This window comes from Colius striatus, chromosome 3, assembly GCF_028858725.1.
Source record: "Colius striatus isolate bColStr4 chromosome 3, bColStr4.1.hap1, whole genome shotgun sequence".
NCBI classification, from domain to species: domain Eukaryota; kingdom Metazoa; phylum Chordata; class Aves; order Coliiformes; family Coliidae; genus Colius; species Colius striatus.
Genome location: NC_084761.1, coordinates 36,028,859 through 36,045,453, shown reverse-complemented (window position 1 = coordinate 36,045,453; position 16,595 = coordinate 36,028,859). Strand labels below are relative to the sequence as shown.

The window sequence follows — 16,595 nt, the reverse complement described above, 5'->3', positions numbered from 1 at the left end:
ACAGATAAGCTGTTTGATAGAAATTCCTTTTCAAACATCATGCTTGATATTTGTCCTCTCTAGTATGTTCTAAATATTTATTCAATAAAAAGCATTTTTTTTCCCTGCTTATCTTTTTTCTTCTATTAAAACAATAAATCTCCTATAAAAGTTATCAATAGAATAGTGTAACTTGAGAGAAATCACATTAAGCAGGAGGTAGTTTAGTATGCAATTTTTGGTGCGATATGAGAAAAAGAACAGTGTAACTTGAAAACAACATTAAAATAAATTAATCTTATAGAATAGCACAAAATATAGATGTAAGACATCATTTATACAGTAGTGCCAGAGCATATTAAATATTTCTTTACACTGCACTATTAATCAGAATATGTAAATTTAATAAAATTAAATTGTAAGTTAAAAAAAAAAAATTGCTCCATGTATAATTCAGTAGGAAGAGCCATTCAATCCATTGCCATCAGATCTGCAGCACGAATTTGATTTTACAAAGACATATGTAGTGTAGACAGCTGCTGTACCTAAGCAAGGATTTGATTGTACACTTGGTCTTTCGAGCAGCTACTTGTCTATATCTGTCATATAATTTTTGTTACTGTGGATCTAAAAAAGATTGTGATGGTTACAAGATCAGAATTATTCTGAAATACATTTTCATTAAAAGGTTATTGATTGTAAGAAGACTTTCTCTCCTTTCTTCTGAATGCTCTGCCTTCTTCAAATAACTTACCTCTGCCTCAACTTATAGTGATTTGAGGATCTTGGTTGAAAAATCAAACTATATCTGGAATCTGACATAAATCTGGAAACAATGTTAGGAAAACATTTCAAAATTTTGTTCCTGTAAGGCAGCACAATGGGACTTGCCCTCCCAACATAATTAACTACCTTTGAAAAACCTTTTCTCAAAATTTGGGAAAAAAAATCTGTAGAAATACTGTGCATATTCTACATACCCATGCATCTAATAAGTCAGGTAGTTCCCTTCCTGTTCATCTGACAATGTTGTTCCTGTACAGCGGGATTCAAATACAGTGGATTTGATCTGTCCAGAGATACAAATCTTGGATAGTCTCATGCTTGATGCATTCTCATGTCTCAGAGTAGAGAGTAGGCATCACTTACAAACTGACTAGACCTATCTAGAAACTGTTGTGCTGATGAGTCCACTCAGGGTATTCCTTGTGAAATGTATGAAACTGCAATTTCTTTGAAATTTGACAAACAAATTAAAATGCTGCTGTTGTCTGATAGAATCTCTGGTAAAAATAATGAATGCACAGCCCCTGCTGGTATGGAGATGAATTAAGCTGGTAGATGGTTCAGTTCTTTGTTCGGTGGAAAATGTTAGAGGGTGTATCAGATTATGAGAATGGTGAGATTGCAGATTCATACTGTCAGGTTATTTGAAATACCTGGGCGACTTTTTAGCCAGGAGAGAGATCAAGATTGATGGAAGAGGTTTCTCTTTGTGTCAGAGTGGAATCATGAATAAGTGCAAATGATATTTTCTAATTATAATAAGATGGTCTGATGAGAAATCTTGCAAGCTCTTGGCTAGAGGGAGAGAGTGCTAAAGATTACCAGAAGATAACAAGTATGAAATTCATCATCTAAGTTACTTTGTTAAAAAAAAAAAATCCAATATATTATAACCGCCAAAAGAAAACAAAACAGCAAAAGACAAGAATTTGAGAAATACTCAGATCTCAATTTCTCAAACATTTCATCTGACTAGTGCCTTGCTTAATTAAAACTGGACATCTGAAAAATTTTCTTCTCAATTCAACAATATTTCAAGCAGATTGGTTTAGTTTTACCACAATCTGGATGTGATAAGTAAAATTACAACTGACTTTACAGCATACAGTTGCTTATGACCTTAACTATAAAATTACTATTCACAGTTATACCCTCAAAAAAAAAGAAAGCTCTAAATGTGATTGATGGAAAGACCTTCAGCTACATTTTGTTTTCATTTCTGACGATTACACTGCTTGAAATGCAAAATCTAGCATTTAAATTATTCATTATATATATTTTATTTCCTCTGTTGAGACATAGACAAGTTATCTCATAGGGCAGTAGAGATGAAACTTTGGAGAGTTCCTTTCTACTCATTCTCTATCAAGACAAAGTTAAGAGCTTTTAGAGTTTTAAAATTACTTTCAGTAATTTCACTGTAGCAAATACACATACAATTCAGGTTATTGAATGTCTTGGCTTTTCTGGTGTTTATGCTACCTTGTTCTGACAGGAAAACTCTAATACCACATTTCCTGGTATGTTCTTATGAAAAAGATTGATTTCAATGCATTTCTATATTATTAAAAAAACCTTTTTCTGGGGAGGAGGGGTAGGGAATTTCGTGGCAACTTTAATGAATACACATTATTAAAAGCCATGGAAGTTAGCATTCAGATGGAAAGAGACACTTTAAAGTTCCAATGTGTCTATCTACTACTGTTTGTATTATCAATTCAGTTGTAAGAGTCTGTAGGTAAGTTATTATTTTAGTTTAACTCCCTTTTTTTTGATAGTGTGTTTTCACACAAAATATGACTTTTAGCATTATGTATTTCGTAAAAAACTGTACATTTGACTAGGAATTAAAAATGTTAACAGTGTTGGAAATAACAGCTCAATCCTTATAGTTTACAAAGCCATAGGCATTGTGCAGATCTACACAGCTGCAGCAGAACAGTTGGCAAGCAGATTTGGATGCTAATTCTGTAATTGTAGATGGTAAATGACCAACAGTTCCTTTTCAGTCTTTTCAAGCTATTCACGTAAATAAAAGGATTCTACGTGATTCTGTAATTATTTTAGGTGCAAGTTACAATTTGTCTTCTAGAATTTTGATTCATAGTTCAAGCATTTGTCCACTACACCGGAAAACAATTAGTGACAAATGCCTTGATCTTTGAACTCAGAAGAGAACTATGGCACATCTCCAAGTCTTTGAAGCTTCTCGTGACAGTAGAAAGCATCTTAGCAATAAATTACTTAAAGTAGTCATGGGCCCAGATGGGATGCACCTGCAGGTGCTGAGGGAGCTGACGGAAGTCATTGCTAAATCACTCTTCATCACGTTTAGCAAGTCATGGAGAAAAGGAGAGGACTGGAGGAAAGCCAATGTCACTCCAGTCTTTAAAAAGGGTAAGAAGGAGGAGCAAGGTAACAACAAATCAGTCAGTCTCACCTCCATCCCTGGAATGGTGATGGAGCAACTCGTCCTGAGTGCTATCTCCAGGTATTTAAAGGACAAGAGGGTCAGTAGGAACAGTCAGCATGGCTTTACCAAGGGGAAGTCATGTTTAACCAACCTGAAAGTCTTTTATGAAGACGTAACTGGGTGGATAGATGGTGCTAGTGCAGTGGTTGCGGTTTCTCTTGATTTCAATAAAGTGTTTGACACCATCTCCCACAGCATCCTTGCAGAAAAACTGAGAAAGCAGAAGCTGCATGACCAGGTAGTGAGGTGGATTGTTAACTGGGTCTAGTTGGAGGTCTCTAGCTAGTGGAGTCCCTCAGGGGTCAGTGCTAGGACTAGTACTGTTCATTATATTCATTAATGATCTTGATGAAGGAGCAGGGGGCACTGTCAGCAAGTTTGCTGATGATACTAAACTGGGAGGAGTGGCTGACACACCAGAAGGCTGTGCTGCCATTCAACGAGACCTGGACAGGTTGGAGAGTTGGGTAGGGAGAAATCTAATGAAATTCAACAAGGGCAAGTTTAGAGTCTTGCACTTGGAAAATAACCCCATGTACCAGTACAGGTTGGGGAATGAACTGTTAGAGAGTAGTGTTTGGGAAAGGGACCTGGAGGTCTTGGTGGACAGCAGAATGACCATGAGGCAGCAATGTGACCTCGTGGCCAAGAAGGGCAATGGCATCCTGGGGTGTATTACAAGTGCTGTGGTTAGTAGGTCAAGAGAGGTTCTCTTCCCCCTCTACTCTGCCCTCTTGAGACCGCATCTGGAATATTGTGTCCAGTTCTGGTCCCCCCAGTTCAAGGATAGGGATAGAGTTTAGTGCAGGGCCATCAAGATTATGAAGGGAGTTGAATATCTCCCTTATGATGAAAGACTGAGGAAGCTGGGGATCTTTAGCTTGGAGAAGAGGAGACTGAGGGGTGACCTCATTAAAGTCTACAAATATGTAAAGGGCAACTGTCCGGAGGATGGAGCCAGGCCCTTCTGAATTAATGTCCAATGATAGGACAAGGGGCAATAGATATAAGCTGGAATACGAAAGGTTCCAAAGAAACACAAGGAAGAATTTCTTCACTGTGAGGATGAGGGATCACTGGAACAGACTGCTCAGATGGATTGTTGAGTCTCCTTCTCTGGGAACATTCAAAACCCACCTGGACGAGTTCCTGTGTGACCTACTCTAAGTGGTCCTGCTCTGGCAGGGGAATTGGACTAAATGATCTTTCAAGGTCCCTTCCAACTCTTAAGATTCTGTGATTCTGTAGCCATTTGCATTCAAAGATATGTGAGAGTGGCTTGAACATAGGACATTCAAGAGAGTAAAGATTAATGTAATGTATTGATTTTTTAATTCATGTACCACATAGTCTAGTAGTGTAAGAATCCTTGATACTATTTTGCTATTAAAAAAGCCTATGCTCAGCTAGTCTGTCTGTCATGGTTTTGTAATTTCAAGATTAGCAAAAACTCAGTGATAGTGCTCTGCTTTGGCATAGTTTTATCAGTTGATCTCAAGAAGATTCCCTTTAACTTTTAGAAAAGAATGATATGTGTGACATTTGATCCCTCTGCCTTCAGATAGCCATGGTGTAGAGGCATGTTGTATTGTAACTTCCGGAGCTTGCAGTTTTTCAGGTAGAGAAACAGACTGTAACTAACAAAGTGCTTAATGCACTTTTCTCCCATCCTGTTTTATGAAAAAAAACTAAAACAAGAAAACCCCATGGATTCTGTAGTATCATTAGTGTTTTTCATGTTTGTCATCTAGTATTATTAAATGAAATGTAGGCTGCTCAGAAATTACATACAAGAATGCTATGATATGCACTTTTGCCTTCTATCTCAAAGCTTATATAAAATTATAAGCGCTTATGAACATTGTGGGTTGAGTGTTAATGGGGGCTGCATAATTTCAGCTGAGCTATCAGTTTTCTGGTGATGTTTAAGCCTCCTATCAAGAAGTGCACCATAAGAAAACTAGTACGTAATTCTAACAAGTGGGTCAAGTAGAAACTAAGTAATCCATTAAAAATCTATTTTGTTAGTTTTTCAGTATCTCAAATAGGGTAATAAAAATCAAGCCATATTATTTAGTAATTGACAACCTTTTAAAATATTCCTTCACTTTATATACTGGAAGAGAGGAGGTTTTTTCTGCTGATATAATAATGAGATGAGACAGCATTTCTTGATATCTATAGCTAGGCCGTAGAGAACATGTATTTTTCCTCTCACTACCTACTTTAAATAAAAAAATTGAATGTTGAACACAGAGTTTCTCATCTTGCCAAGTTTCACTGTTCCAGTTTCCTCTGCTGAGATACAGAACCTGGCCTTTTTCTCAAGACTGATTATGTGCAGATAGTATTTCACACAGTTCCTGAGCTACTTCTGTAGTTTGGAATAAAATGTGTTTATCCCAAAATAGTTTTATCCAATCACCTTTGAAATGGATCATCTCTTATCAGCACCATGAAGTAATTGTTTTTATATATCAATCTGGTTGAGTTTACAGGAATGGAACCTTTCCTGCTTTCTCTTAAGATTTTTATATATGCTGCATCTCTTGGTTCCATCTCCTCATCTGTTTCTTTAGTCACCCTTGACTTGTTTCTTGCAGTAGTGAAAGTGAAACATGCCTATAATTATAGTCTACAAATCATGGGCCACCACTATCAGCAATAGTAAGGTGCTACCATAAAATGACAGCCTACATTAAATGTTGAGCTGGTGTTTTGAATCTCTCTACACCACTTCAGTATTTTGAATTAGAGGAGTTGATGTACAAGAAGAAATGTAAGCCATTCAATTTTTTAATAGAATTTTATTTTATTTTAATTTCTGTGGTCTGTCTAATATTCCATGTCTGCAACACAATTACTTTAAACTGATTTTTGGTGCAAAGAAGATTTCATGTCTCTATATGTATCGCTGCATTTCTAAGATGTCATTTTATCACTGCAGAACTGTAGAGTTTAGCTTGAATAAAGAGACTCTCCTGGTCACTTAATGAAGAGGTTAATTATTAACTATCACCATTAGCTATTTTATCTCTTGCATGCGGTACTTTATGATTGTGTCACTGTGCTGCGGTCCTTAGATTGTAACTGTTAACTGTGAAATGATGGGCACTGTCACAAACTGTCAGGAAGGAGGTTTTGTAACGATATAGTAGGTGAGAAAATGCAAAACTGAGTATCATCTCAATTTTCTTAACACTTTATTGTTTTCATAGAATAATAGAATCATTTTTATTCATTCTTGCCAAGATTTTCTTTTTTTCTGGTATTATTGCTCTGTTGTATTTTTGAGGGACTGTGTGTAAAACAAATAACACTTAAACATCTCTCATAATGAAAAAAAACCCCAACTTCTACATTTAGAGAGCCTCACTGAAGAAGATTCCTCCATGGATTTTCTTGAGCAATCCATGTACTATATATTTTATTAATGGAATCACCTTTTATAACTGTTTTTATTTCTGTTGTTTCCTCACCAGCTTGATGGCTCACTCTACAGTCAAGCAAGAGTGGCAGAGAAGACAGACGTTGTTCAGCTGTATTGTAGAAAATTCATGGACACACATAAAGAATAAACGTCAATGGTCAAGAGAAACATAGATGACAATAGCTTGAAGGCATAATCAAGAAGGCACAGACACAAGGGCTGCTTGACTAGGGCTACAGAGAAGTGTTGAAAGAAGAGGAAGTAGCTGACTAATACCAAACCCTCCTGTGTTCCTTACCTCCAGATGCTCTACTCGCTGCCTTCTGCATTCTTGTGAATGTTTCTGGTTGTGTAGTCTGTTTCACCCCAAGGATTATATGAAGATATTAAAAAAGAAAAAAATTAAATAAAAAAAAAGCAGTGTAAACCGTCAAATTAAATCTGAACTTCCTTTTTGTCTGATGCCTTGCTCTTCAAATTATTCTTCCAGAAAAAAATGTGGTCATCTCATCATAGAGGATATTTAACATTAGATGAGTGTGTACACTAGAAAATAACTTTCCTCACAGGAAAGAGCTGATAAAATGAGAATTAGGATGAATTTTCAACCATGTATGAAAACACAATTTTGCAAGTTGGTATTCTATAAAAATAGAAATGTACTAACCGTTAAATACTGGAATTAGGTTCTATTCAATTCTTATGCCTTCTTGATGCATGTTAATTGTTTATATCTTGATTCCCATTGCCATCTCATCCTTTAATTCTGCATTCTTAATGGTTTATACTTCAGTGTAAAGTAGGATGATTGTAATACTTAATTTGAACATATTCAGTGGGTAGGCTTTGAGTTCCCTCCAAATAACTTACTGATGCAAATCATGTCACCTGGAGATTCACAACATCGTTTCAGTTTTGACTTTTAAATTCCATAATCAGACTTTATATTCCTCATATCACATAGGGGGAAAAAAAAGAATAAATCAATGTGTATATATGTAAAACTTTTTTTCTCCATATATTAGAAATAAAATCAATAAAATTAATTAATTTCTAAAACATTACCCATATCCTCCTAAACAGGTATATTTAAAAGGTATATTCTTCTAGGCTGCATAACTCATAACATACAGTCTAATACTGACTAAAAGTTTTGAACTGATGTTTATATTGTAATTAAATGATAAACTGGTGCTTTAATAGGAAGTCTTAAATTTATACCTTCAAAGCTTCTTTGTTTGTAGATGTGGTAAAATATTGCAGCCCAATGCATTTTTTTTTTAATTTATGGCCTTCAAAGATCAAAGTACAAACTCTTCCTTAAAAGGTAGATGATGTTTTTCTGAAATGTTAAATTGACATTAATTTGCTGTGCTTTGAAGACAGAAAGAGACATATTATAGACACTTATGCATAGCATAGGATGTAAAATGATTTATTACTGTTAACCTGTACAGGAAAACTGGTGGCTTTGTTAATTAGCAGTAAATCAGCTAGGCTTGTATCCTCTGTTTCTCAGAGAGAAAGATTTGAAGAATTGCACCAATTTTGCAAAAATCTGTGAGTTAGGTGAATCAGCTGCAATGTCCTGTGGACATGAAAGTATAGGGGACTGTGATGTTTTTTATTTTTATTCTATAATTTTTTTCTTTGAGCATTGCAAAATAAATCACACAACACCTATCTCTGAGTTAATCTATTTCACTCAGTCTATGTAATTTAATTAATTAAATTTATCTAGAAAATAATTGACTGGCAACCTACCGGTATATATCCTCCTTGTTCTTTTTTAAGTAGCTGTGGCAAGGCATCTATAGGCTTCTCCATTAGGATTGTACTGAGGACAATGTCTTACACTGTGACTTTTCACCTTGCTTTTTACCATAGAGAGGCAGTTTAATAACACCGCTTTATGTAAGTTGTGCATATCAGCCAAGTAAAAAAGAGTATTAATCACTATATCCACTTACTTCAACGTCTTTCTACCAGCCTAACTCTGAAGAGTCTTTCCATATTGAGAAACTGTAGTATGTGCAAGAGATGTTTTTCAGCCTAACTGTTCTCCTTTGCATTCAGTAAGGATGATGTGTATTTTACTGTAGTGCAAATCTGCAGCAAGCTGCCCAATCATACGACCTGTACATAGGCCTAAGTTTACATACAAAGTTGATTATGTGTATTATCTTGGTTCTGATAGAAATATTTCTAAAAAAAGAGGGAAATATTCAGGAGAAAAAAACAAATCAGTATTTTATAAGTTATTGTAAATATATATCTGACAGAAACTTCTCCAGTGTATAAAACAACGTTTTCCGAGAGATCATTTGACAAAAAAAGGAACAGAAATGGTCAGAATTTTTGAGAGACTGTGGATATTTAATATCTGCTGCAATACAGAATGTCTTCCAGATTATTTGTCCAGATTTCTTAAAAAGGCTTTAAATAGAACGAAATTTCAACTGTAGATTCTGCAGGCTTTGGGTATTTTGCTTGTGTTTTTTTTTTTTAACTTGTATGAGTAAAGAAGCTAGTACTTTTAAAAGAATAGTCAGAACAAATCCTATCTGACTAACTTTTTTCAGACATTATACTTGAAATAAAGTACATTTTATGTAACTATACTGTGCCTGACAATTCCAGAATATAATTCCATATGATCTTGAAATATACTTGATGATGCAGAGCAATTTTGTGGCAGGTCTTCATTTGTAGATATCTTCAGGCAAAATATTTGCTTCTTGGTTTGACTTCCAACATCGTTAAACAGCTCAGTCCAGCAAGCATTTCCAAATGTTCATATATTTACCAACATTCAATATTTGTAAATAAAATGCCAAAAAGCAAGAATTAAGATATCCTGTAGTTAAAAGAGGAGGGAAATCATTACTTTTAAAACATAGAAATAAAAGTGTAAATGATTAAGCCCTTCAAATAAATCTAGATTCTCATCTTCTGGCTTTGCTTTTTTTCCCCTGGGCAGTCAGTGGAGGAGCCTGCAACGCTCCACTCTTACCTAGTGTAGAGCAGCCGTGTCAGCTTCTGGGTGAGACTTATAGTCTCTTTGAGCACTTCACAATTTGAGATGGGAGATTCCACTTGCATCTGGTGCATTTTAGTAGCACATTTTTGATCTGTACTGATATATGTAGGAGCCATGAACCAAAGCTGATCTAAACATGAATTGATATTATCTCTGCATCTTTCTAACTTTGAAAGTCATCACAACTGGGAGATCCTTGCACATGATGATCTTCTTTGGAGGTTACAGATAGTTTTATGTATCAAAAATTTCATACAGTACTTTTAAATTACTTTTAAATTCCATATAGTACTTTTAAAATACAACTTTGTTTAGTCAGAGAAATCCATGTTTAATTGGTACTTTTGATTTTTTAATGACCTACATATGGTTTCTTTTTATCTTAACTTTTTGTATGCTTTCTTCTCTGTTCAAGCTACATCTTTGAGAAGGTGGTCTCTGAGTATCTGACCACACATTAAACTTGTACATTATGCATTTCTCAGTGTTGGCTCCTAGTAAATGCAATTAATTTATCATGGAAAATCATGTATTACATGTCATTTAGGTCATATTCCTAAGACAGTGTGAATAAGACCAGATATTTTTAGTCATTTGCTCAATCCCCATCACTATGGTAACAAGAGATTTTGTGACTGTGAGACAGATTTCTGTCTTATATCCTAGATTTGGGAGGCTATTGCTACTTTTCACTGTGTTCACAGGCAGACTAGGAAAGGTTCATACTTCCCTACTTGTTTTTTAATTTATTTAGAGTCTCTTAGCTATGAAGTATTATCAAGGCTCATTCAGCCATTTGAAGAAATGCGTAGTCTTATTCATTTTGAGTTCAAAACTCCCAAATTATGAACGTGTAAGTGATGAATAATTACTGAAACATAGAGATGTGCCTGTGTCTAAAGGGCACCCATAAAGTGATTTCTAACATGGAAGCATTTTGAATAAATGACACCTATCTGTAAAGTGTCCTTTCTCAATTTTATAATACAGATGTAATTATTTCTGAAGATAAGTTATTAACAAAGTATAACCTTTATAAATTGCCTGGGAGAGAAGCTCCCATTAAATGTTTTGAATTGCTGAGTACTGATTTGATGTAACTGTCTTTTGTGCCAGTGCAGAGCACCTCATACCACCAGGCTGCGTATTCAAGAATGGAAAGGGGTAGTGGGGTTTATGTGTCTGGGCAGAATGGTGAAGAGGTCTACTGATAATTACTATACTGAGTTTTTTGATGAACACTGCAACCTTTAGGCCCATGTGACTGATCCACAGAAGGTTAAAACAAGAAAAGAGACCCTGGCCTTGTGGCTGTTTAGTCAGAGCACAGAAAAAAAACCCCAAAAGACTCTGGATTTCCCCTTGGAAAGTTTTCCATTTCATTGTACTCTTACTGATTTTTTTTTGTGGTTTTCTTCGTTTACTTTATTAGTTTTTTTTCCTTTTTTTTTTTTTTTTTTTTAACGAATCTAAACATTACTGATAAAACAAAGCCTATAAAAATGAGTGCTCAGATGTTAAATGTCCTGTCACTTTTCCATTGCCAGTAATGAAATGATGAGTAGTGTCTTTGGCTAAGAATAATTTAGACAGGAAAATCTTGAAGACTTTTTATTTCACATGTTCTCTTGAGAGTTTTAATTACATCAGTCATACATAATTACAAATCTGCTTATTTGATGTAAAGGTTAGGCACTGAAGATAAGATAGTAAAATTATCAGAATAAACCAAGAATATTTGTAGCAAAATGGTTATATTCATTCTTATATGAAAAGAGCTTGCTGTGAAAACTGTGAAGAAGACTGTTATAAAATACCTGTGAAATGCAAGCTGTTTAAAATTGCAGCATCCTGATAATTGGAGTATTTTCAAATAACGTGTAAACACAATAAAGATTTTCTCTGCAATTGACCCTTCTAAGCTGCCTCTACTAAACCCCAGACTTTTCCATCTTTGTGGTCTTGATAACTATCTTGTATTTATACAAAATATCCAGTGTTTAGGCTAAGGATATGAAATATCACATAGTCTACTTGAATTTGAATCATTGCCTATAAGTCGATTCAATTTATATCAGCCTTGCTTCACTGCTGAACATTCTAACTTTGCAAGGAGGTAGTAAATGACTCTTCATTTAAGCACAGAAGTATCCATAATTTATATATATTTAAATTTTCATGTATTAGTGGAAGGAGCTTTTAGGTTACAGACTGCTCTGGCAATGTGTCTTCAGTAGTCAATGCCAAATCCCTTTCAAGTTACAGACAGGCAGGGGAGATGCAGCAGGTCCCAGGTCCAGGTTCCTTGTCTGAAGCTCATAGAGGATAGTAGAACAGTTCCATACTGCCCTTGTCACAATCTGTTTTTCAGAGCTTGACTCATACTGAACATTCATTATTTTTCAATTTCACTGGGGTATTCCATGATAACTGGTGTCTGTTACTTGGACTTTTGGAAACCTCTTACATTTTTAGAGGTTTAGCTCGGAAACAGCACTGTTTATCTGAAGTTTTCTCCAACTCGATCTGCGGCTATTTACTTTCTCAATTCTTCCTTACTGTGGTTCCTATTTGTGACAACTTTTGCATAAATTCTTAAATATAAACAACACCTAATAGCAATTTCTGTCACAGTCATGCCAGTAAACCCTTATTTATAGGGGTTTATAAACCCCTTTGGAGTTGAGTACCATACACATTCTGAAGAAAAATATACTTCCTGTACGTTTGGAAATTGTCTCCTAAAACTATTTCTTTTTCATCAAACAAAATCTCACAGGACAAGTGATGGGAAGCTATGAATACTGTAATAGAAACAAAAGTATAATAGCTCTCATGCATCTGACAGAACATAATACTCATGAGTTTCATTATACTGTTGTTCAATCATGTTCTCCACACCTATGTGGTTATGAGCCCTGAGGCAGACACCATCATTTAATCCAAACATAAGGTCAAGAAATTTAAATTTTGCCATGGAAGAGATCTATAAGTGAGTTAATATTAATGAAAAGATAAATTAATAAAATGTCTTAATACAGTATTGCAAAGCTTTGGATTTCCTACATAATGGTTGCTGGATCAGGGCTAAGTGCAAGTCTGATCTAATGATCTCTACAGGTCTTAAAGACTGTGGGTGATTCACTATCAAATGTGGCAAAAAGAAATAAAATACATATCGTATACCCCTCTCCTTGACTACTGATTCTCCCTACAAAGGAGTCTAAAAGTTTGAAGAACTATAACATCTGGAATATTTGTCAACAGCAATGTAAAAATCCTTGCTGGATCCAAGCTCCATCTAATCAATGTTTGTCCGCAAGCATCCTTTGCAACCTACCACGTATATGCAAACATAAGTTTGTGTTTCTCTCTTTTTTATTTTTTTTTTGTCTTTTAAAGGAAGGTAAATTTCTTGCTTAACAACTTAATTTGCTTGAGTGTTCTGCTGTTAGCATACCATCAGTAGGCTCCTCCTGGAGTGTACAAAGTGGAACAGGAAATTCAATTTGGATTTCCCACACAACCAAGAGTACCCTAGGCCAGACACCAACCTTGTTTTAACATATTGAAAAGGATATTTTTTTGTCAGTAGTAATAGTCTGAAACCTCATTGTGGATATATTAATGTATTTTGCTAACAAAGTAGAGACCAAAACAAATTAGATGTCATGCTTAGTTGATGGAAAGAGTTTTTGCAAGTCTGTTCACATTTTACATCACCTTTAGAATTATTGCACTGCCATTTTACTTTGCAACTACAATGCCACTTTTGGGCAAGTAAATTTTCTTTTTAAAATTCTCCTTTGCTATGTCTACAGAACAGTTGACATCAGTTAAACTAGTAGTATGCTGACAGTGCTGCCTGTTATACAGACTGATGCCGTTTTATTTATATTCTCCTGTCTTGTCTCTTCCTCTTACATATAAGCTATGTAATCTCGGAGTGGATTTTTGTTCCATCTGTGTTAAATCCTAATACTAATAGACTGTACAAATAATGATGCATTGTCAAACGTACTTTAAAGAAAGTTGGGGAATTTTAAAATTTAAATGACCTAACTTCTCTACACTCTATAGACAGAGTATAAATCCTTACATTTGACTAATTTTCTCTGCTACCTGGGTCTCTCTACCCCGACATACAGAAAGCATGATATATGTCACAGTGAATCCAGTGGTAGGAACACAGAACTGTGTCTATGTCAGTCTCACTGCATCTGGGACCACCTGGCTGAGTTTTAGAGAAAGGATCTTCCATGGGTCAGCATTTTTTTTGTAAGTGCTTATCACACCAAATCACAAATTTGAAGGTTTTTAACCCCATTCTTGACTACTGTGATTTAGCATCACAGCAATAGAGTGGCTTGATCAAGTTTCCCATCTTCTCTCTTAGCACTTTGGCCCATCTCAGGCCTAGAAGAACAACAACTAATGGCTATTTATGTACAAATACTATTGAACCAGCTTGCTAATACCTTTCATGCAATACTATCAAGTGCAATACATTTCCTTCATACAACAGCACGCACATTTAAAAACCATTTTAAAGTTGTAAGGTAGTTAGCACATGTGCCACACTGAAATGGTTAACAAATAAACATAATGCTGCCTTGTCTATTTTGCATTTCTGGACTCTATTTCTAGGAGATTTTCCAAATCACCAACTGGTACATGTAGACAATCCTCGTTTCATTACTATGGACAAATATGAAAGTATTGCGGCAGCCAATGATTTGTCTCCAGCTCATTCTCATCTGTTTCTTCCCTCTGGTTTCTCTGCTGTGGCAAGATCCTATTCATACCTGTTGAAATCTCTGACTGTTGTCTGTCAATCTCTACATTAAGTAAAAAAATTAGATGCCTTCTATTAAGATAATTAATCAAGTTCACTTTTGTCTTAATGGCACTAGTTTGTAAATCCTTTTTTCATGTAGACTTTGACTTTAGATCCTTAAATGGAGAAAGTACTCTTGAAAGCCCACTGATAATGATGGAGCAGATTCATTCATTCTCTTATGCCTGCCTGAATGGCAGTGTGCCACTTAAAACATCTCAGGATGACATTTGCTGGTTTTGCAATTGTATTGTTAACTGCTGTTGTTTGTTGTTTTATAATATAGTACAGCTCTTTACTGTTGTCTAGAGAGTTTCCCATGTTTTTGAGCATTTGAATACTTCTTTCCAAGTTTACTACTTTGAACTTGTCTTTATTGAATTTTACCTTATTGGCTTTGGCACATTTCTCCAATTTATCACGATAATTTTGAGTTTGACTGCTCTCCTGTAAAGTGCTTGTAACTGCTTCCAGCATGGTGTCACCTACAAGGTTTATAAGTGTCTTCTCTATTCCATTATCTTAGTAGTCATTAATGAAAATATTGAACAGAACCAGACTTGGAACAGACCTCTCTTGAGACCTCACTTTATACTTCATCTCAGTTTTGACAGGAAAGTATTTCTCCATGCTTTGAGTAGGATATTTTGAACCCTAACAGAAAAAATGAGTCAGCAAAAAAAAAAAAGAACTTAAAGATTAGGTAGCTATTAAGAGATTCAAAAATTCTAGCATAAAATCATAGTATGTGGGAAAGAAATGAAATATTCACCATTTATTCTACAAATATATCTTTTACATGATTTAGGAAGGCTTTTTCTCCAATAATACATGAAAAGATTTATCATAGCAATATTCTTGATCAGAAAGATATATATTAGGTTTTAAATGTTTGAAGAACTTGCTGTCTGTGAGGAGATGGACTTAACAGATACTAAGATATATATTATAATATTTATAATATATTTTAGAAATTGCACAATATAATGCATCTATACAGAGATGTGGATATGTATGTGTAGTACATACAGAAAATAAAGTTGCATAATATGTCTTGAAATAAAAAACACCCATATTCACTGAACAGAAATCACTTGTTAAACAGGAGGAAATACAGATAATTGCTGCTCCCATGCCCCAAGATCTCTTGATAGGGCAATGAATGTAAAGAATTTAAACATCTTATTTGATAATTATGAGGGGAGAATCATTCTAATATCCAGTTTATGTATTAGTTCACATCATATTAGAGTTCTTTTTTTTCTTAAATAATTTTTATCCATCCTGTAAGGAACAGTAATTTTTCCAGTACTACTGGACTATAGGCAAGTATATACTGTTCTCATTTGATGGAAAAATAAAGAGTTAAAATTATTTGTCCCTATCATATACTGGTGATAGAAATTTGGTCTGAATAGTTTACAATTGCCTTAAATCTGGTTATTAGGCCCACATTCATAAAATTTTTGATTTCTAAGGAACAGCTTATTTTTATGTCTGGCTTTCATATGTGTATGCACATACATACTCATACTTAGTCCTCTCCACAAGGCATGGACCTGGTACACATGTATCCAACTTCAGCTAATTCTTGTTGTCTGTAAGACAGGTACTATTCATGAAAAAGTGGTCCTTGAATTCTTTGTATCAGTAGTGAAGGTATACAGGAGACTGAGTGGGATGCAAAGGCTTTTAAACAAAAATCAGACTTGTTTTTTCTGATGAAAAATAGCTGTCAAAGTAGAGAGATGCAAAGGCTTTCGAACAAAAATCAGACCTTTTTTTTTTCTGCTGAAAAATAGCTGTCAAAGTAGAGGAACTGCTCAATTTGTTTAATAAAACTCTGAAAATCTGAACTTCCCTTTGTTTTTCCTGCTAAGTTTTGATAATTTGATACATTTCAGGCAAATTCCAATCTATCAGTAACAATAACATTCAGCTAATCATCATGATTACAAAAGTAGGAGCATAAGGACTCTGCTCCATTAAAATTACTTTTCTATGTTATTATACAGAATCCTTTGCCAGTTGAAAGCAGTGGGAAAAAAAC

The 16,595-nt window shown here is 34.8% G+C and overlaps 1 protein-coding gene across 1 annotated transcript in view; it reads left to right on the top strand.

Moving 5' to 3' along the window:
- The window catches only part of IQCM (IQ motif containing M), a 139,858-nt gene that overhangs the window by 40,867 nt on the left and 82,396 nt on the right, over nucleotides 1-16,595 (top strand). The window contains 5 exon segments of the mRNA XM_061993183.1: nucleotides 4,470-4,511; nucleotides 4,513-4,552; nucleotides 5,873-6,017; nucleotides 7,913-7,917; nucleotides 9,006-9,084. Of these exon segments, the coding sequence (XP_061849167.1) occupies nucleotides 4,470-4,511; nucleotides 4,513-4,552; nucleotides 5,873-6,017; nucleotides 7,913-7,917; nucleotides 9,006-9,084 (311 nt within the window).